At 36.0% G+C, this 23238-nt stretch overlaps 1 protein-coding gene across 3 annotated transcripts in view; it reads left to right on the forward strand.

Moving 5' to 3' along the window:
• Positions 1-23238, forward strand: part of hppy (MAP4K3-like protein hppy) — a 394076-nt gene that overhangs the window by 362987 nt on the left and 7851 nt on the right. For 2 of the 3 annotated variants that reach the window (XM_090376708.1, XM_090376709.1), the window contains one exon: positions 6393-6467. The exons of the other annotated variant lie outside the window; for it this stretch is intronic. In XM_090376708.1, coding sequence (XP_090232834.1) covers positions 6393-6467 — 75 coding nt within the window. The remainder of the gene's footprint in view (positions 1-6392; positions 6468-23238) is intronic. 3 annotated transcript variants of the gene reach the window in all.

Below are 23238 nucleotides of genomic sequence, written 5' to 3' on the forward strand. Positions count from 1 at the left end.
TATTGTTACTTATTCTCAGTTGAGTACCACCACCCAGACAGCACTGTTTCACGGCTATTGGCCGATCATCAGTGGGTGGGCAGGTACCCTGGTAATGCAGACATGACGACCCAGTTGTGAAGTTAATCACACAATATGAGAGATGCCAAGAGGTGTAGATGTCAATATTTAAAATAAATAAATGCACAAGGCATAATACTTTAAGAGTTTGGGATCTCTCATATTGTGTGATTAACTTCACAACTGGGTCGTCATGTCTGCATTACCAGGGTACCTGCCCACCCACTGATGATCGGCCAATAGCCGTGAAACAGTGCTGTCTGGGTGGTGGTACTCAACTGAGAATAAGTAACAATAGTCTTCTCTATTAGTGAAGAGTTACTTATTCGAAGTAGTGCAATATCATGGCAACTCGTCGTGAAGGCAGAGCACAATATGAGAAACAGCAAATGATGCCTACAACAACTACTTTGTAGTTTATTAAGAGTTATCTATGGTGTATCTAAACACCGATATTATATAGATACCAAACTCTTAAAGTATTATGCCTTGTGCATTTATTTATTTTAAATATTGACATCTACACCTCTTGGCATCTCTCATATTGTGTGATTAACTTCACAACTGGGTCGTCATGTCTGCATTACCAGGGTACCTGCCCACCCACTGATGATCGGCCAATAGCCGTGAAACAGTGCTGTCTGGGTGGTGGTACTCAACTGAGAATAAGTAACAATAGTCTTCTCTATTAGTGAAGAGTTACTTATTCGAAGTAGTGCAATATCATGGCAACTCGTCGTGAAGGCAGAGCACAATATGAGAAACAGCAAATGATGCCTACAACAACTACTTTGTAGTTTATTAAGAGTTATCTATGGTGTATCTAAACACCGATATTATATTGTTATTCCAGAAAAATTTCATAAAAGAAATTTAAAAGGCTTTATATTTAAAAGAAATACATTTTTTAGGCTAGGACCAGACAAAAAGATCTCAATTATCAAAGTTGGTTCCTCATCATAACACATTATTGCTGTTTTTAATATTAGACATATTTTAGTTTTCTTGGCTCTTGTATCAGTACACTTCTTAGTATCAAGATTTTTCTTACAGTAGATACAAAATGTAATGTCTTAAAAATATCACCGACTTTGGAGCAAAAAAAACCATATGATTTTGTTTAGTAATGGTCTTTTATTTATTTCTATTATTATTTTTCCTACTTTTATTTATTTATGTATTATTATTTTTGTTATTATTTTGTTTTCATTATTAATTTCATTAGTCAGTTCAGTTTCAGGCATGCAGCAGAGAGGACTAGCAGACTAGATAAATTTTTATTGATCATTAACTTTCATGAATGTGGCATGGGTGATTACTGATAAGACATACAGATTAGACACTTCATCTGATGTTTGACCACAAGATGATAAATGAGAGATGTGCAATCTGGGTAGCTAAAATTAAAATTACAACATACAAGTTATTACCACAAGGTGAAGGTATTTAAATGCAAAGATTTTTTTAACTTGCACACTTTGCATTATGCCCCCTTAAAAGTACTCCCTTAGTACTTAACCAAGCCCAGTGATTCTGCCATCTTGAAAGTATGTCTAAAATTTTAATTTTTAATACTGCATAGTATCTACTGTAATTTGTGCTGGATCTCCAAGACATTACAAATCTCTTTTTGTTGCGCTGTAATTTCATCTCTAGAAACAAAAAGAAATCCCACAAAACAGGGTTGTGATGGTGATTGCAGTGGGAAAGGGGTCAGTTTGTTCAGACCCTCAGATAAAATGTGTTGCCAGCCTCTGAAAGAAAGATTCAGTTTTTCACACAAATCATGAATAATTAGACACCTGTCTTGAATCAACTCTACCTTTTTAATATTTTCATGCATTTTGTTGTTGGTAGCCATCAAGAAAGCTCTCCATCCCATGGAAGTTTGATCCATCTTTGAATCTTGAAAACTACTATCTGAATATTTGCACTTTTGATAAAGCATCTTCTTCTTTGAAGGCTGCTCATATTATGTGTCATTTCTGAAGTTATTTTTACCAAACTTGAAACAAAATTAGTTGCAAACTCTTTGTTCTTTTGAATTGCTAATTTCAAAAATGCAAGACACCTTGTACTTGCCTTTACTAAACAGTTTCACATACATGATAGTAAACAGGAAAACTACTATGAAGGAATACTGTACCACCACTTAGCCATGAAACTTTACAATTATTGGAAGCATTGTTATATGATCTGAACATTCTTGTGACTTTTGACCATCTCATATATTAGAATAATCAAAGTTAGAAAAAACTTTAATGTGACAAAAATGTGTCAGCGAATCATTGAACAGGAATTGGTATGTTGAATAGAAGGAATAGCAGTTGCCATCATTAAAAATGCTCGATTAATTATCAGAAATAACATTTAGTTCCTCAAAGTTAATAGTAGCTGGATTAAAATTCAGAGAAAAGGCCGCATCTGTTAAAGTTGTACAAGTAACATATCAGATAGAGAGGAAGATATGGAACAATTATATGTATAATTACAAAATGAAATAAACTGTACTAATGAAAAAGACACTTTTAGCTATAGGTGACTTCAGTGTTAAGATTGGAGAATTCACAGCTAATTAAAAAGATTTAATTGGTAGATTTCACATAGGAAAGAGAAATGGAAGACAGGAAGATCATTTGAATTTTTAAATAAGTTACTTATCACTGATTTTCTTTTACACTATAGACTAAAGAATTGATATACCTGGACTGCATCAGGTTAAAAAAAAACTGCTCTGCAAATGGATGAACACAACCATGAAGAAGAAGAAAGGAGTTTTAAGATCAATTAGAAAGTGGCAGCAATGGATTTTTAGCTTAATAGTCTCCAATGCATTTATTCAGAATTGTGCAAAAAGTTCATGGCAAAGGATTGATGATAATTTGATTTTATAAGCAGAATTAATATGCAGTTAATAAATTAGAGGTATAAATCCACTGTTAGAGGTGCATTTAAAGAAATTTAAATATTTAAAACTGCCTTTTTCAGGTTTTACTACTACTAATTTTTATTTGGTTCAAACACATTCAACAATTATATATTGAGAACATTTATATTGATAATGAGAAAAATTTTCATTTTTTGGAAGTGATAAACAAAGATCATCTCAAGTCCACATGCAAACACAATTTAAGATAATTGCAGATTACAAGCTATAAAGAATCATTGCAAATAACCACCTGTACACAGATATTAGCAGAGAGAGATACCAGAAGGAATTTATGTGAGGTTTTGGATCAAGAACATACTATATTTTGTGTAGTACACTAGTCAAGACAAAACTTTTTTAACATAGTTCTATGTAATAGACCAAGAAACCAGACACCAAAGTGTTTAGATATCTGATGCAGTAATCCCATTTTTCCTACCTCTTGTTTACCCCAGGATGTGGAAATAATGTGTAATTTATTCAAATGCTACTTTTGTTGTAGTTTTTAATTAACTGTATACATTACAGTTATTGAAGTCATTCACTAATTTAAAAAAAAAAAAAAAAATCCTTTAAGCAAGTTTTTACTAAACTAAATTATGGCTATCTCAGGGTTAGAGCAGTGGATTCCTAATTCCCAACTTTTCTAATAAGTATGACGTTTCTTGGGGTCATGAGGAAATAATCCATGCATTGGCACAGCTGCAAATTTAAAAGAAGGAAAATAGTGCACCCTACCAAATTATATATATAAAAAAATCCTTTGCAAACAGATAGAACAAATATTTAGTTTTCTATGTTTATTTCTTTGAACAAATTAAACATTATAATTATGTAAATGAAGTGCACTAACTCATGTAATTTTTAGCAAATTAAGTTTATTGAACCTTATAAAAGTGAAAATAAACCACATGTAGGCAAGGACTTGGTGTAATTTATCAGTTGATATAATCACTGTCTCCCCCCCCCCCCAACACCAGATGATAAAGCCTGGCTTTGAATCCCATCAACTACATGAGGGATTTTTAGGGATTAATGGACAACATGGTTGAGTTAGTTGGTCTTGGATGAGGACGCTTGTTTTTTTTTTAAATATTATTATTTCTCCCAGAAACTCATGTTTTTAGCTCAGTAAGTGTGCAAACAGAATATAGAATGCTCACACTTCGCAGACATTGTGTACTGATGCCCAGAGCCTTGGTTGCTTTGGTATTTAACACTCCCCACACACACACACACACACACAGAGTCAATATAAATAGCAGGTTTATTTGGTGATAGAGAAAAAACCAGGAGAAAGTAATGTTGATGGGGGAGGAGCAACTAATCAGTATCTGATGGCAATAAACATGCATTAACAACAATATTCCAAGTGAGCCAATACCCATCGTATTGTAGGATAATAATGGAGCAGGTGTGGGTACCTTTATTGCAATTAGTGCAATAAAGGTACTTGCACCACCTGAAATTGGGGCCTGCCATAGAAATATAGAATGCTTTGATCCACAAGTGAAAACAAAAATTGCGAGAGTAGTTAATAATCTCTATGTTATTGTTGGAGTAAAGCTTATGTTGATTATTCCATTAATGCTCAGCAAACACAGATCAAGCGAAAGTGGCAGTGCTAATAGCTTATTCATGTGAATATGGGCTTCCAATCTCGTGCTAGATTTGCCAATGTAATGCACTCCACAATCCATGCATGTTATGTGATAAACAAAGCCACTTTGCATAAACAAAGATGTGGAAGTCATTATGTTAGTAATGAGAGAACTGCAGCTTCCTGCCAGAGGATTGTACACATCTAATATAGTAATTCTGTAGTACCCTGTCAAGTTACTCAGAAATGTCTCGATAGTGGGAGATGTAGAAAGTATATATGAATTCAGTGCTGCAGGAAAGGGATTGTAATGTGACATCTCAACCCTATTCAGCTCAAGTCTATTCAGAATGTGGGAAGGGTATTCACACTTCATTAAATTCACCCTTACTTTAGCAACCTCATTTCTGTATATCACGGTGTTGAATGGGACCACACCCAACTAAACAAATTGCGAAGGTGCTGTGCAGATGTTTGGGTGTATATGTTGACTTTTAGTTGGTAAACTGGCCTGTACACATGCGCTTCCTGAAAACAGAAGATTCAGAAACAAGCCCACATGATGTATCATCATGTCCAGGAAAGGAAGACTTCTGTTGTTTGCCTCTAATTCCATTGTAAATTAGATTGTGGTAGGGATTGGATTACAGGTTCCAATCCCTGGGAATGATTGTGAACACAATCATTCCCAGTTGTTATACCATTAGTATAACACTGCTAGAGCCAGACCAGAATCAGCAAATTCACAAAAATATTAACTTCTTAGTAATGCCTCCATAATTATGCTGCCTATGACACAGCAAACAGTGATACTCATGGTAGTATCCCAGATCTGCTAGTATAGATTTATTTAATGTCATTATGGCTCCAGTCAAACACAAATTTAATGCAATGCAAATATCCTCTACAGAAAGTGAGGTCCAATCTTTTAGTGAAGTACTCCTGTTCCAGGAGCCATTTATAACACCTAACAGCTTGTTGAAGAGGAACAGAAGAAAACAAGAAAGCTACATCAAATTAAACTATGACCTCACCTTCAAAAATATCAGTGTCTAATAACCTAGGGAGAAATTGGACACTTCTGTTGGTGGTATAACATGTTTTGCCTACAAGAAGCATCAACAGATTAGCAATAAATTTAGGGAGTTGTACATTGGGGTGCCACAGCCCATGACATGGGATGCAAAAGAACACCCAATTTATGGATCTTAAGTCACCCACAAAATTGAGAAAGATGGTAGCTAGATGCACAAAGACTCCAGCATAGTGCTTTATTAATTTAATTTTGTTCTGCAAAAACCAGGAATATACAAGCTGATTAACTTTAGACTTTCTCTTCAATATTTTATTACTGAAAATGGAATACAAAATAAACTTATAAGTCTACAAATGCAATCATTACTAAGAACTTATATTTAGACTTAAATCAGTAAAATCTGAAATTGTGCACATGTTTAAAAAATAATAATAACAATAATATTGTTGACACGTGTACCTCTAGTTTATCACTTTCTGCATATGTTGCAACAATGCATATCCACTGATAGAATGCCAACAAGAATATCAACTTTTTGGCAAGATTTCTTAAAAGTCAAGTTTAGCATACTGATTAAAATCTATTATGAAAATTAAGTTACTCATCCTACTATTTATTATACATCATTTTATTTATTTATTTATTTTATTTTAAATTTTAGTTTAGTCTGTTTATTTTAGTGCATGCGAATTAAATAGCATCAGTTTAAACAAACTGTATTACCTGCAGATGTTTGGCATGAAAGTCATTTAATACTTTGGTTACAGTGGCGCGTTCACAGCAATGTGTGATAGACAGATTCTACAGTTCCTTACACAAGCCAGTGTGGTTGCACCCTTCAGGTTAGTTGGTCTAAGACTGCTTCTGCTTCATATGTACAAAGCAAGACATCATCAGTAATATTATTTTATGTTTTACATGATAGTCAGTCCATTAATTCACCATATCAGTAATTAATTTAGTGGTTACATTATTCTATACACACTTTAGCCAATATATATATATATATATATATATATATATATATATATAGATATAAAAAATATTATACTGACATTTGAGAAATTTTTGTATTAAAAATCTAATTTTAAGAGGTTAAAATTCTTCCTCACTATACTGTATAACAGACCAGGGAAAGACAACTATTTTATTTCACTACTTGATATGTCTCTATTACAGTGCTATGATATTTAATTTTTTTTACTTAAAAATATAAATTTTAACCAATTCATAAATCTCCATTTACTAATTGTAAAATGGAGATTTGTGAATAAAATAAAGTGGACCAGGCACATTGTGCAAATGATAGTCAGTCCATTGTTCAAGCCACCCACCCACCCACCCACCCACCCACTCACTCACTCACTCACTTTGTGGTTGAAGATTGTTATGAAGTATGTGCTCCTTTGAAGTTCATAGAATCTACCTCTACCAGCATTTATGGCTGACTGACCAGACTACCAAAATCAGAAAAATGTAATGATTTTTATTTTGTCTCTCATCATATCAGTTTAACAAATGCCATTCTTTAAATAATGAGGCAGTCGTTGTGGAACCTGAAACTTAAATAAGAGATACATCAACACTGTTGATACCTACACTCTGTACTGATATGTTTAAAGCCTGTTTTACAGTCATATTTTTTGACAAATTTTAATATAAAATTTTTTTGCCATATTGTGCATTTCAGTTATTTATGATTGTTTAAAATCTCAGAAATACTTTTAAGACATATGTTTATTGTAACTTTTTTTTCTTATTTTTAGCTGTAGAATATGCCCTACATTCTGTTCTGTATAGTTTTAAAAAACCCTGCATAAATTAAGCATTGCCTAACTAACTGGAGATGTGCAAATGTATCCCCAATTCACAAAGGGGATTCAAAGGGTGACACAAATAATTATAGACCTGTTAGTTTAGCTTTTGTTCCGGGGAAAATAATGGAGTCACTGGTTAAAGAAGTGATGCAGGATCACCTAGACAAGACTGCAATAATAGTTCTGACACAGCATGGATTTTGGGTTTGTTAAGGGAAAGTCTTGTCTTTTACACAATTATGGTACAAAAAAGGACAATATAAGTAATAATGTTAATGAAATCTGAATTCAATCATTCATATTTATTGCTTTCATCAATAGAGATGTTTAATTTTGCCATCTGGTGAGAGATTTCAAAGCAAGTTCCATCACAAAAAAAAAAGTTGAGGCTTATGAGAAGCTTAAACATTCAAATATAAACTTTTCATGCTACACATATGTAGTACAAAGGGAAAATATATAGCTTGCTTGTCCACTTAACTGAACACAGGCAATCAATGTATAAGCTTTCACCTAGCAGTCTGCATAATCTCAAGAGGTCTGGTCCTGTATGTCTTAATTTTGAGAAATAAATGATTAGTTTACTCACGTCCCTAATGGTAGGCAAGCTCTTTCATTGGTGTTCACCAAGGTATTCTTGCACTTGTGTGCAAAATAAGTTTTGGCATCCTTTCCTTTTCAGGAATTTTGAATTTGTCAATCCAATACATTTAAAAATTCTCTTGTATCAAATAAATGTGAAAACAGTGAATAATAATGCACCTGAAATTGTGCTACAATGTACTGTTGACTCACCACAAACTTTCTGCAATAATTCATAAATTTGCATTGCCATTCAACCACATAAAATTTCAATTTTGATAAAAGATCTTGGTCTGAAATTGTAATCTGACCTGAGGCAATATCATTGTCCATTTTTAAAAGCCTCTACACAAACATTCAGTGCAGGAGCACTGAATGTTTAATTTCAGTCATGCAGGAATGTGGAGTGAGGAGCATGTGCACGGTGTGCATCACTTTTGGGATGTAAAAAAGAATGTATAAAAAATACAATTTTGATATCAGTCTGCTTGTTAAAGTTCCAGGTTAAAAACTTATGAATATTAGTTTGAAAATGGTATTACTGATTGTTATAACAGATTCATAGCTTATTTGAACTAAACATCTTCACTGTTGTACATTGTAATACTGAAAATATTGGTATACAGTCAGTTCTGCTGTAATGCGCATTTTCGCAATGCGAATTTGCTGCAACACAATTGATATATTAAGGAATAATGCAACTATAATGCAATTTTCGTGTTCGTTCATGCGTGATTTCATCTGCAAGTAACACCAGGTGAACATAAAACCCAGCCTCAAGCTGAACTTAGCGACCTGTGCAGCAATACATACAAGTTTACGAAGCTTGAAAAGTGTCAAATGTGTGACAGCTATATTTCCCATTTACTATAATTGTATTGGTTAGAGACACTGTTATCAAACTTATCATTCGCTGTATTCACAAGATTTTCTGTTCGAACAGAAATTTCATGAGGCGGGATAGTGCAAGTGGAAGAGCACATTTCTGGAGTTCACTACCATAAAACAATAAAAACAATTTGCAGTTCCTGGTTTATTGGGCTTTTCTGTTAGGGCACTAATTATAAACAGGTAGCAAACTCGATCTTATTGCATTTGCAATAATACCGATAGCTGGAATTCTGTGGGTTTTTACTTAATGTTGAGATGTGTTTCCCCTTCCTCTTCAATCATATAAAAAACATAAATAAATTTTTAGAATCTTCTCTTTTGTGAGTGCCATGTTCATCATTATTGATTGCTCATCTTTTTTTACTATTTTAAATTTTATAATCGAAAAAAAAAAAAAAAAAAAAAATGTCAGTGAACAGAAATATTAATCAAACAGACATATCTTGTCAAGGTAAAGTGCTATATTTACTGTAATATTTATTTATTTATTATAAATTTAAGATGTTTAAACCTATGTTAACAATATTATTGGGTTTCTAACTTTTTTTTACTGTTTTACTTACCAAACAACCTTTTTTTTCTTGAGTGCTCTGCCCCTATCCCTATTTTCCCATAAATCCTGTTGTTTTTAATGTGCAAGATACCATAACACGGAGATTTTTAGGAACGCATGGAACGCGTTATAGTAGAACTGACTACATTATATTATAATAATGTCTAAAGAATCTGGAAAGAGCTGCTGCTAGAATTAAAATAAGAAATTTCTGATTTAATGTAATTAAATCAATGTGTCAATTTTAACAACAGACTAAATGGAACAGTATTATTAAGAACTGAATGGTTGAGTAATATATTTTGTGTGGAAATGTAATGGATTTAAACAACTTTTCACAAAAGCCATTACAGCTACATATGTGACCACCAATATACAGTACATATATTTAACACATAAAGGAATCCACAGTTTACTATAGCAATTATTTGAATTATTACTTCAACTTTATCAAGTATTGAATTTAAGTCATGTAATATATATAAAAATTTATTTTGCTTTTCACACTCGGTTTTAATTGATTCCTTTATTTAATTAAGTGGAATATTTAAATTAATTTCAATTTCTTTGTGCAATTCTTACTAATTACAGCACACTTTGATAACTTGAAGTTGAAGGGAAAATAAAAACAATTTCAGTTATTGAAATTTACTGCTTTTCTATTAAAAATGAGAGTAATTATTAATACCTGCATCAATATCATTAATATTTGTTAATGATATTGATGTAAGTATTTAAAGTTTGATATCTAACTTGCTCATGATACAAAAGTGACCAATTAACGATAGTCAGGGGTATGCTACTTCAAGAGGATCTAGATAAATTAGGTGTAAGACTAAAAAATGGCAGTTAAGGTTTTGACACAGATAAGTGCAGCATATTGCACTTGCATACCATTTGCTTAGCACAAAGTGGAGCATCATTTTTACAGTCCGACATGAAGTTCTCTGAGCAGTGCATCAATGATATAAAGGAACTTTTCCAGCAGGGACATTACATTAGAAATACCGGATCCTACCATTACCGGTGCCGTAGCACATCCATGGCTAGGATCTTATTTTCCTGGCAACTGAATCTTAGGTAACAATTTATTTATAAAATTAAAATTAGAACTCAATTTTTTAACTCAAAATAAACTTGTGACCACTTAGCCTATTCTGAGGAGCAATACATTTGGACCAGGTCTATGTATCCTGATCAGCATAGTTCCCGTCCCTAACCACGGGGAGGTGGGTCGCTACTATCTATCAGGGCTCTTTTATTAAACATATCATTAACAAACTTGTTAAAAAGAGCAAATTTGTTACAATCTGTGAACAGGATCCCCAGACTATTCTCGTCTAGTACTCCTACAAGCATTTCCAACCTCCTGCGTATGTCCAAGTATACGTTGCATTCGAGCATCAGATGTTTTGAGGTTTCATCTTCTCCACAAACACACAATCCAGAGTGATGTAATCCGAGCTGTAACAACTTATATTTCAAGCCATGTCCAGTTATAGAAAGCTCGCTCTCAACCCAAACTGTAGCCAGGTTTTAACCTACAGTCAACGAGTCTTACATCAGGCAAAAACATATACGTTTGTCTACCCTTTTTCACTGGCTTCCCAGCTTGCTTGCCAAAGACCAACAATTTCAGTATTTATTCTCATTTTCTCTTCCCGGACTTCATTCCTAGAATATTCTCGCTCTGCATCTGGGCAGGAAGTCACACCCATTATAGTCCTTCTAATGTTGTCTTAGTAAAGTATACTAGCCCTCTTAATAATACTTCAAAATAAGCAGGTTTTCTTCCTGCCAGGACCTGGAGTGCATCAGAGGAGACAGTGCGGCATGCACGTGTAGTCCCGAGTAAAGCAAATCTCTGGGCCTGTACAAGATGCTTTTGTATCTTAGTCTTGTCAATTCGATGGACCCATGCCCCGGAGGCGTAAGTAAGTATTGGGGCGAATAAGCATTGATATAACATGTTCAAGGAACGTCCTTTTATGCCCCAGTCTGTCCTTACTACCCTCCGGATCTTAGCATACAACGTTCTTGTTTTATCCTTAATAAATCGGACATGCTCGGTAAAAAACAGCCGCTCCTCCAACTGCACTCCTAGGTATTTTGCTGTCTTGACATAACGTATAGGCTCTCCATCCAGTTGTACGGTAGGATGTCTATTCATGCTCAATTTACCTTTCATTAGCATCTGGACAGTTTTTCCCTTGGATATTTCCAATTTGTTCAACTTAGACCAGGCGCTCAACGAACTCAGCGCACTATCTGCTTTGGTCTCCAGTTGGGAACGGGAATTGGCACTGATTAACATCACTAGATCGTCCGCATACGCTATCATATTTACCCCATCAAATCTGTTCTGGAGAAAAGTATCGAACACCATATTCCAGACGTATGGACCGATTACCGAGCCTTGGGGGCATCCCCGATACATAGGCCTGATGATCTCTCCATAATTATTTCTTATAATCACATTCCTGTCTTTAAAATAATTCTCACATACTTGATATAGATTTCTAGGACAATCAATTTCTCTGATTCTGGATAGGATACTCACCCACCAGAGTCTGTCGAAAGCACCACGGAAGTCAATAAAAACGGCAAGAACATACCTATCACTACTTCCCTCAACAGTGCGGACAAGTCTATATATAGCGTCCTCTGTGCTTTTTTGCTTCCATCATATTCACAAATGATGGAAGTTTATACAGCAGCCAAAAAAATAAAATAAATAAATAAATATGAAATACTTCACACATCACCTGTCCATCTTCTCTAATAATTTATCTAATTCTTCCTTAAATTTATTCAAATTACTAACTTCTACAACACCAGGTAGAAGTTTGTTCCAACCAACAACTACTTGCTGGCTGAAAGAAAGTTGCTGTATATCTGTCCTCCCACTATCCTTCCTCAATGTAAATTTATGCCACCTCATGCTTGTTGTCTAATGCTCAAAGTTGAAGGGAAAATAAAAACAATTTGAGTTTTTATTTTCCTATCAACATTTAGTTGATAGCATCCTTACTTTTATTTACTTAAACCATCCAAAGCCTTACACCTCAGTCAGATCTCTCTGCTTTTACTTAGCCTCTAAATGCTGAAATTTGCAGAATTGAAAGTATTTCTTAATAAATATTGTGAAAACAGTGAATTCTGGAAGATTCCACTTTAGTCCAAGAGTGAAATGTCCATTGGTAAGAGTACTCCTTTTGTTTCCCTCTTTAATCTCATTGCTCTTCTCTATACCCATTCCCTGTATATCATTGACAAAACCTCAAGAAGTGTCCTAGTAAACTGTCTGCATAGCTCAGAGAACTTCATGTCTGACTGTACAATTATCCCCAGTTGATTTTCATTATCTACTTGATGTATGGTACCTTGAGTTTGGTACCATACAGTTGGTATTTCCACCTGAGAAGTGGCAACTGAAGTTGTTAAACTTCAATTGCCACTTCTCAGGCCTATCTACCTAATTTTGCTAGATCATGTTGCAGTAGCATACTGCTGATTACTGTCATTAACCACCCTGCCAACTTTTGCATTATCTGCAAACTTATACATTAAGCCTGATATGCCTTCATCGGTATATAAATAAATAAATATTGAAAAAACAGTGAATTCTTGAAGACTCCACTTTAGTTCAAGAAGAGAAATGCCCATTGATAACTGCTCTCTGGCTTCTCCCACTCAACCATCCCTTTATTCATAGCAGTAACTTGCCCCTAGTGCCATTTTACGTCTTTCATGTGGAACAGTATCAGAAGCTTTTCTGAAATCCAAATATATGATGTCACAATTATTTTTTGCATCAAGTTCCTCTGTTGCTGCATCACAGTATTCAATCAGATGGGCCACACAAGATTTTTCTCTTACCAAATCCATGCTGTGATCGCCATATAACTGCATTCCTGTGTGGGTTGTCCTACATTACATCTTTAACTGGTGACTCCATTATTTTCCTTGGCAGAAGTCAAGCTTACAGGTCTAAAATTACTCATTTCGACATTTGTGAATTGGAGATATGTTCGCACATCTCCAATCATAGGAACCGCCTTCTGGATCCAAAGATGCTCTCATAATTATGACTAAAAGTTTGCTCACCATGCCTTGCTTACCATTGAATTTTTCTTGCCATTGTTTGAGTGTTCTTCTCATTGAATACTGTATACAGGTTTGTAAATGTTTCAGAAAGGATATAAATCTGTTGGAAAGAGTGCATAGAAGAGCAATAAAATGAATTAGGGGTGCAAAAGTATATCCTTGACAAAAAAAAACTGATGTTCTTCAAAATGCAGCACCTGAAAACTAGGCATCTGTGTATTGACGTATTTAAGGCTTTAAAAGGGTTGAGTAAAATAAATGTGGTGGAGCATCATTACACTCCCTTCTAATGTCTTGTAAGTGGGTAGTATGAAGAATAGTGTAAATTATTAGAAGGAATTGGCAAATGAAATAGGCAAAATTTTATTCTTATTCTATTTTTTGGGAAGATGCTGTATAAGCTCTGCTTCCTACATCATTTTTCAATGCTAACAGTAAACAAAAACTTACACACTCACTATATTTAAATATTCAGTAAGAAGGTTATGTTGCATTTTCTTTATCAATTCCTGTTCCGTGATGTCTTCAATGTGATTTATTACAGAAAAATGAATTTATTTTTCAATTTGTAGACCTCAAGTCAATAAGTCTGTACAATTGATTTATTTAAGGCAATCATCAGAGCATCCTAGCAGGCACATTAATTCCTTCTGCATTGTTGTCATCATCTTCCATTTCATTCCCTTGTTTGTCCTATATTTGTAATTGGGAACTGTCTGCATCAGTTAACTCAATCCAGTATAAATTAGGGGGAAACAATGAAAAAGAAATGTTTACTTGTGGCCATAGTAACTTTAAACTGTTGATGCCTTCATCACTTTTGTAATTATCTAATGCTATCCATTCTTTACTTATTGAGTTTTCACAAATTTTTATCATCATAACGATAAAAAAAATTAGTCATCTTCATTTCGTTGGCTTTTATAAAATCAGAAAGGATTTTTTTTTAGGGTCCATATATTTAAAGCTGACCAGTAAAAAAAATATATATATATAATAAATGATAATAACACCAATAACAACACAGTAGTAGGCCTCTTAAATGACTCACCAGATTAACCAAAATTTTCTTTTTTTTTAAGTTCTTACAATGGGGATGTGAAGGAGCATTAGAAAGAGAATAACCTTTCCAAATAGGATATATATATATACACACACACACACACACATCGACGAGCCAAAACAAAGTTGAGTTGTTATGCAAATCGAAGCAATTGCAGGTGAACTATTGCGAATGTGCAGGTCGGGACACGGTATAAAAAAACACCTGATACTAAGCTCTGTTAATCAGTGTTACTCTTCTTCTTCAGATGGGAAAGGCAGTGGACTTAAGCGAGTTTGAAAAAGGCAAAATTTTATTGGCCAGACGACTGGGTCAGAGCATATCCGAAACGGCACAGCTGGTGGGATGCTCATGGTCAGCCGTGATTAGTACTTACTGAAATTGGTCCGAGCAGGGAACACCCACGAACTGCTAGCAAGGGATTGGACAACCATGGCTCATCGAGATGAGCAAAGGCTCTCCAGGATGGTACATGGCAATTTCTGTATATTTAAATTTTGTGAAATACATATGAAAGAAAGTTGTTCCAGAAATAGAAGGGATAAATGAGGAAGAGGAAAACTTGGTTCTGTGAGTTTTTTGGGACAATGAATGGATGCTGACTGGTGGTGGTGGTGGTGGTGGTTGTTGTTTGGTTTTTAGGAGCATTAGCAACTAAGGCCGTATTGCTCTGGGGATATGCAGTGGTCATTCCCTGACCTTTCCGCATCCTCCGTATTTGGTGGTCACGGGCTCGAACCCCAGTCTAATCAAGAAGCATGTGCTACGCACTGCCACTCCTGCCCACCTGGCTACGGAGGTGGCATGTGTTTGAACTGGTTTGGGGAGGGGGAGAGGGAAGAGAATTACAGATGCCAATTCAGAAAAACAGTGTCTGTGAAAGTGGCTATAGAAAACGCATATGGCAGAAACTGACTGTCTGTCAGACGGAATGGAGAGACGAGAGTTAAAAATGAGATTAAAAAATGGAATTCATAATTTTTTATTTGACAGTACAACAGTGAAATATCATCTTTCATTCTGACTGTAAAACTTGAAAATTACTGGCAGAAATGGCATTCTGAAAGATACACATTAGTATTAGTCACATGGTGCAAGGACGCCTATGGCTTATGTTGCACCAGCCAAAAAATAAATAAAATAACAAAAAATACATAAAATAAAATAAGAATAAAAACAAATTAATAATAATAATAAAAATTAATAACAGAAAAGAAAATGGACAACTTATGCATTTCCCTCCTACCTTAGGTAATTATCCAACTGACCTTTGAATTTCTCCAAACTGTCAGCCTCTACCACCCATGTAGGCAACTTATTCCAGTAATTTATAATTCGCTGGCTAAAATAAAACTTCCTGCATTCCAATCTAAACAATCCCCCCACTCCGTAACTTGAAATTATGGCCCTTAGTTCCAGAATCATTTATAACTGTGAAAATTTCGTTCCCATTCATTTTTCTTATGCCTCTTAGAGCCATAAACACCTCAATCAAGTCTCCTCTAAGGTGCCTAGTTTCCAAGCTCTGCAACCCACATATCCAAAGTCTTTCCTCATATGGACACCCTTTTGCCGATCTCACCAGGCGAGTTACCCATCTTTGGACCCTTTCGAGAAGAACAATGTCTTTCTTTAGGTGTAGTCTCCATACTTGAACACAGTATTCCAAGTGTGGTCTGACAATAGCTTTATAGCATTAGCATTGGCATATGATGCAAGAAAGCAAGCTTATGCAGCATCAGCCGGAAAAAAAAAAAAAAAAAAAAACACTCCCATTTCACCCCTCCGTTCGTTCAAAATACCTGTCCAGCTCAGCCTTAAATTTATTTTGGCTATCAACTTCCACAACAAGGGATGGAAGTCTGTTCCGCCAACCAACTACTCACTGGCTAAAGGCAAATTTCCACACATCTATCCTACATCTGTCTTTCCTCAATTTCAATTTATGCCCTCTCAGGTGATTATTCTGAGCAAGAGGAAGAATCTCATCCGCATTGAGCATAATCAAACCATTCAAGACTTTATACACCTCTATCAGATCACCTCGCCCGTGCCTAGTCTCCAGACACTGTAATTTGCAAAACTTAAACCTTTCTTCATAAGAGCAACCCTTTGTTCCATTTACTAATCTTGTTGCCCTTCTCTGTACTCGTTCCAGCAGCTCTACATCCTTCTTAAAATGAGGCCTCCAGACCTGTATACAGTACTCAAGATGTGGCCTGACCATTGCCTTATTTATAATTGCATTACAAAGGAAAAATAATCACCTCCTTATCCCTGCTAGAAAAATTCCTATATATCATCAACAATACACCATGAGCTACTCTTGCAGCCCGTCTGCACTGCTCAGAGAACTTCATATCTGCCTGCACAATTACCCCCAGGTCCTTTTCATTCTCTACCACTGTAAGTGTAGTACCACAGAGTTGATACGTTGTTCTCAGGTAACTGTTTCCCATATGTAGTATTTTACATTTGTCGATGTTAAACTTCATTTTCCATCTCTCAGCCCATCTGCTCAACCTTTCCAGATCCTGTTGCAGTAGCATAGTGTCAGTAGTGTCCTTAACAACCCTGCCAACCTTTGTATCCTCTGCAAACTTGGACATTAAGCTTGATATACCATCATCAATATCATTTATAAATACAGAAAACAATAAAGGACCTCATACTGAACCCTGAGGGACTCCACTAATAACATTAGTCCACGATGAGCAGTGTCCATTGATTACCACTCTCTGTCTTCTCCCCCTCAACCATCCCTTTATCCATAGCAGCAATTTGCCTCCAATGCCACACTGCTCCAATTTGTGCAGCAGTCTTCCATGTGCAACAGTATCAAAAGCCTTTCTAAGATCCAAATATATAATATCAAAAATTATTCCTTGCATCCAGTTCTTTTGTGACTGAATCACAGTATCCAATCAAATTGCTCAGGCAAGACTTTCCCTTAACAAAACCATGCTGTGTTTGAGCTATAACTGAAGTCTTGTCTAGATGATCCTGCAATGCTTCTTTAGCCAGTGCCTCCATTAATTTTTCTGGAACAGAAGTTAAACTCACAGGTCTATAATTACTTGTGTCAGCCTTTGATCCTCCTTTGTGAATCGGGGTCGCATTTGCACATCTCCAGTCCATGGGTACCTCCCCTGAGTCCAAAGAAGCTCTCATAATTATGGCTAAGGGTTTGCTTACTTCCTTTGCTGCCTCCTTTAATATAACTGGATAGATCCCATCCACCCCAGGTGCCTTTCTTGTGTTTATCTTCAACAATTTCTGCTCCACTTTACTCTCAGTTATTACAAGATTATCTAGCTTACTGCCAGAGTTGAATACACCTCTGGCATTCCCCTCGCTGAATAAATCCTCATGTGTGAATGTCGATGCAAAATATTCATTTAGTTTGTTAGCTACCTGAGCAGGATCATCGACAGTTGAACCATCAATATCAAGTGGACCAATCTGATTCATCCCCTTCCTTCTAGAGTTTCCATAAGAAAAGAACTCTGTACTGTTTTTCTTTGCATCCTTTGCCAAGGATTTCTCATATTCTGCCTTTGCCTGCCTAATCTCCTTTGTGACTTTGTTATAGACCAGCTTATATCTATCATAGGCTTCCATGTCACCCATTAATTTACATGTATCCCATGCATTTTTCTTCTCTGCCATGTGTCATTAGTTCATCTGACATCCATTTAGGCCTAAACCTTGAACAATATTTCTTAGTTGGTATGTAAAGCCTAGTAGCTTCCAAGATTAATTCTTTGAATGCTTTCCATTTTGAATTTGCTGTTGGTAACATCATCAGGTGGTCCCACTGTACAAAATTTAAATACTGTCTCAGACCATCGTAGTCGCCTTTACAAAAGCAAAAACCCTTCCCTTTACCCCCTCCTGGTAGTTATATCTTTGAGTAAATCCCACTTCAGCACACTGTGATCACTGCCACCTAGTGGTTCCTTTATCTGCAGATTCTTAATGCATGGAGAATCTACTTATAATCAGATCAAGAGTATTACTCCCTCTAGTTGCCTCCCAAACATGCTGACATAGAAAACAATCATGCAATAAATCCACAAAAGCCTTGCTAGCGTGTGAGTGAACAACCCACAAATTCCAGTCAGTATCTGAGAAATTAAAATCCCCCATTATAAGACTCTCTGATTTACTGGCTCACTATATTTCCCTGTACAGTTTCTTATTATACTCATCAGAGACATTAGGTCTATACCACACTCCTACTCTCAATTTTGATCTCCCAATGCTTATGTCACACCAAACTGACTCGACACTGCACTGTCCAGCGATGTCGACTGGCTTAACTTCTTTGGATTTTATGTTTCTTAACTAATAGCATATCCCCTCCTCCCTTCCTATCCTTTCTGTAGACATTGTACTCCCCAAATTCCAGTTCTGCATTCCTTATATCTGTGTGACACCACGTCTCTGATATCCCAACAATATCTGCCTTTGATGTTTTGAGCAAAACCTCAAATTCATCAAATTTATTTACCAAACTCCTAGCACTGGTTGTACACGCAAGTATACATGCACCTGTTCCTGTTCTTAACTACCCTAACACAACCCATGTGTTTACTTGTACCACAATGACTCCCAGCAGTCTCTGAAATATCCTGCAACTTGTTTTCCAGACTGCTGCTCATTCCAATAGAAGTAGTGCAAGAATCACTTTCATCTCTGCCGGTGGCTACTGTTAATCTATTAGTCCTTGTATCCCCCCCCCCAAGTTAGCAGTTTTCTGACACACTTAGCACTGCCTCGATAGCATCAGCAAATATTCTTGCACCCTTTCTATTTAAGTGTATCCCATCCCTGTAGAAGCTGTCCCTCCTATTAACAAGTACAGAATACTTGTTAATAGGAGAGACAGCTCTCCTATTAACAAGTATTTGTTAATAGGAGAGACAGCTCTCCTATTAACAAGTATTTGTTAATAGGAGAACAAATTTCTCCTATTAACAAATACTTGTTAATAGGAGAAAAGTAAGTATATAAAAGTATAAGAGTATATGATGAGAGCCTTTTCGAATTGATTGAAAAGGCTCTCATCATATACTCCCTCCTATCGTGTCTGGGCATAATTGCAGACACTTTCAAATTCAACCCTAATTTATAGCTTTTTTTCAACAGCGACCTGTACTTGTTAAGTAATTCTGCTGGTCTCCTACTCTTAATATCATTAGTGCCAACGTGTACAACTATATCACCTTTTGTGCCCTTAAAAGGTGATATCCACTCTATGTCATCAACCTTTGCACCTGGCAGACATACCCTCGTCCTGTTCCACCTATCCTTTTTACAAAGCATGTTCCCCATTTCCCTGACAATAGAGTCACCAACAACTACTAGTTCCTGTGGGACCAGTGCATTCTATCTTTGGGGTGCCGCTGTGTTGTGTGATGACCAAGTGCAACTCTGGCGTTGATGTGAGCAGCTGAGAGCTTGATGAGACCCTCAATTTAGATCCTTCGAGGGCAACCACCCTGTCCTTCAAGCTTTCATATAGGCTCATAACAACACTGAGTTGTCGCCTGATTTCCTTACACTCCTTACATTGTGCACACACATACAAAGACATCTCCCGTGGCAATATCATGTCCCGTACCCGATTGCTCCACAAACATCAAGTAAGCAGTGCATTTTAAAAGGCTGTGATTCAGAGGGCAACTGCCCCCCCTCAGTTCTCCCCTGAGCCACAGAACTCCCATTAGCTTGAGCCTTTTGCTTTGCTGCTCTGGCCTGAGTCATGATTTAGATTTAATTTCAATAAAATTTCAATTTCAGTACAAAATTAGAACCCTAAACTTTGTATCCCAACACATTTATAACGCTATATATTTTTTTCAGTATCGAGTATTATCTACGAGTTCATTGTATATAACTTCCGTATCAAGTTATGTATTAATTAATTATGTTACGTTTGTAATCTAAGTCATTATATGTATTTAGTTAAAAAATACATAAAAAGTACAATTTAATTGACAATGAAGTTTAACAAGATTAATAGATTTTACTGATTAATTGACAATATTGTATTATATACTGTACTATACTAAGCTTACGCTATCTAGTTCGGGATATAACGTATCGTATAACAATGGCGGCAAGTTACGAATGGTAAATCTACGGACACTTAAGTATTAATTAACTTCCAAATCTCGCTGTCTCGATTCAGAATAAACTAAGGATCCTGACTAGGTCAATAAAGCGGTTAAATATGGCTAAAAAACTTCTCATTCAGCGGAACTGCAACTTGTAACACGTCGATTTGATACCCTTACCGAAACTAAGTATCGTAACTAGGAATATATAATGGGATTATGACGTCCTTATCTCTACTAGCGATTGTTCAATAAATTGTCAATAGGACACCATGGGCCCTCCTTGCAACCAATCTACAATGCTCGGAGAACTTCATATCTGATTGTATCATAATACCCAAGTCCCTTTCCTCCACTACTGGCTCTAGTTCAACTCTTCTAAGTGTATAAGTTATTTTGGGGTTACTGTTCCCCAAGTGCAATACCTTACACTTTGCTGGATTAAAGCATAGCTGCCATTTTTCTGACCATCTCTGAAATCTATCTAGGTTATTCTGAAGAAGCTCTGCTTGGCGACAATCATTAACTACTCTACCAAAATTTACATCATCTACAAATTTAGACATCTACATCTGCAAATTTAGACATCATGCCCTCTATCCCTTCATCGATGTTTTTGTTAAGGGGAAATTATAATTAACTAACCTGGTAAGCTATTTTGACACAGTTGCTCATGAGTTAGAGGTGATAAATAATTTCAACATAGTTTATTTTGATGGAATACACCCTGTAATTTTGAGGCAGGCAGCCAGAGAGAGTGAATTGAATCATTGAGGTTAATTATGAGGGCATCATTGGAAGCAGGAGTGATTCCTTTGGATTCTGGTTCACTATGGTCACAGATGCCGATGTGCCTAATAAATTCTCAAACAAAAAACCTTTGGATTCGAGAAGTACCATAAAGGCAATTCTAGTGGTAGGGAAAATCTTGGTGGCAATATTTAAGAGTGCAATCCAAAGATGTTTAGATACAGATAGCATTCTGAAAAACATAAAATATGGATGTAGGGAACAATATCAATATAGTTTGTTTGGATTTTAGCAAGGCAGGTGCAAGTTCAACATGTTTCCATCTTATACAGTAATCTCTCACAAAGGACCGAGTCCGTCATGAGACATTACTGTATAAGCTGAAACATGGATTGCAGTGTGGCTACAGGGTAGAAGGCAGAGAGTTGTGATTAATGCATATCCTTCAGACTAGTGTAATGTCAGAATTGGGATTTCCCTAGAATGGATTCTTGGACCACTGTTGTTTCTGGTTTTCATAAACAATGAAGAAATGAAAGGTGTGATGTCAAAATTTGCAAACAGTGTAAAGATTGGGAGAGTGTTTAATGATGAGCACCAAACAGTGCTCCTTCAGGATGACTTCAAGAATGATCAGAAAGGTGGCAGCTATGTTTCAATGCAGTAAAATGCAAGCTCCTACACTTGGGAAGTCATCATCATCATCATCAGCCATTTTCAATCCACTGCAGGATGAAGGCCTCTCCAGCAACTTTCCAGTTCCTTCTGTTTTTTGCAATGGCCATCCATTTACTACCCACAAACTCATGAATTTCATCTGTCCATCTCAGTTGTTGTCTTCCAGGTTTTCTCTTAGTTCCTCTTGGGTACCGTTCTGTTACCTTCTTAGTCCATCTGTCATCATGTCTTCGAGCTGTGTCCTGCCAAAGACCATTTTAGTTCTTTAGTTTTGATAAGAATGTCCTTTACTTGGGTTTGCTGTGTAATCCATGTTTCTCTTCTTATATAACAGTCTGATTCCCAATATAATTTGTTCCATTCTTCTGTGTGTTTCTCAGCTTCTCTTCCATTCTTTTGGTGAGTGCCCAAGTTTCATTTCCATAGGTCATGGTGGGGAGTATACATTGTTTCTTTATTTAGTAACCCCAAAATGATATACACTTTTTTGGAGTCAAATTAAAAACAGTAGAGGAAGAAAGTGATCTGGGAGATACACACAGATATGAACCCAAAACGCCATGAGCCAGGAAAGCCCGTGGCATTCTGTCAATCATTTATCAAACAGTATCCTGTGGAGATAGAAAGGTCATAATCTCACTTACAAGGCAGTTGTAAGGCCACATTTGGAATATTATGTATGGAGACCTCATCTGAGAAGAGAAAAAAAAAAAAAAAAGACATTGAGCTTCTTAAAAGGATCCAAAGAAAAACAATGCATAGTGAGATCGGCAAAAGGGCCATCCTATGAGGAAAGACATGGATTATGCGGGCTACAAAGTTTGGCAACCAGGCACCTTATACGGGACCCAATTGAGGTTTATAAGGCTCTGAGAGGAGTTAGTAAAATAAATGAAAGTGGAATTTTCACTCTTATAAATAATTCCAGAACTAGGGGCCATAAATTCAAATTACAGGGGAAGAGGTTTAGACTAAATTGTAGAAAGTTTTCTTTTAGCCAGTGAGTAATTGATTACTGGAACAAGTTGCCTCTGCAAGAAGTTGAGGCCG

This window comes from Mastigoproctus giganteus, chromosome 6 (assembly GCF_048544385.1).
Source record: "Mastigoproctus giganteus isolate SK-2022 chromosome 6, ASM4854438v1, whole genome shotgun sequence".
Lineage (NCBI taxonomy): Eukaryota > Metazoa > Arthropoda > Arachnida > Uropygi > Thelyphonidae > Mastigoproctus > Mastigoproctus giganteus.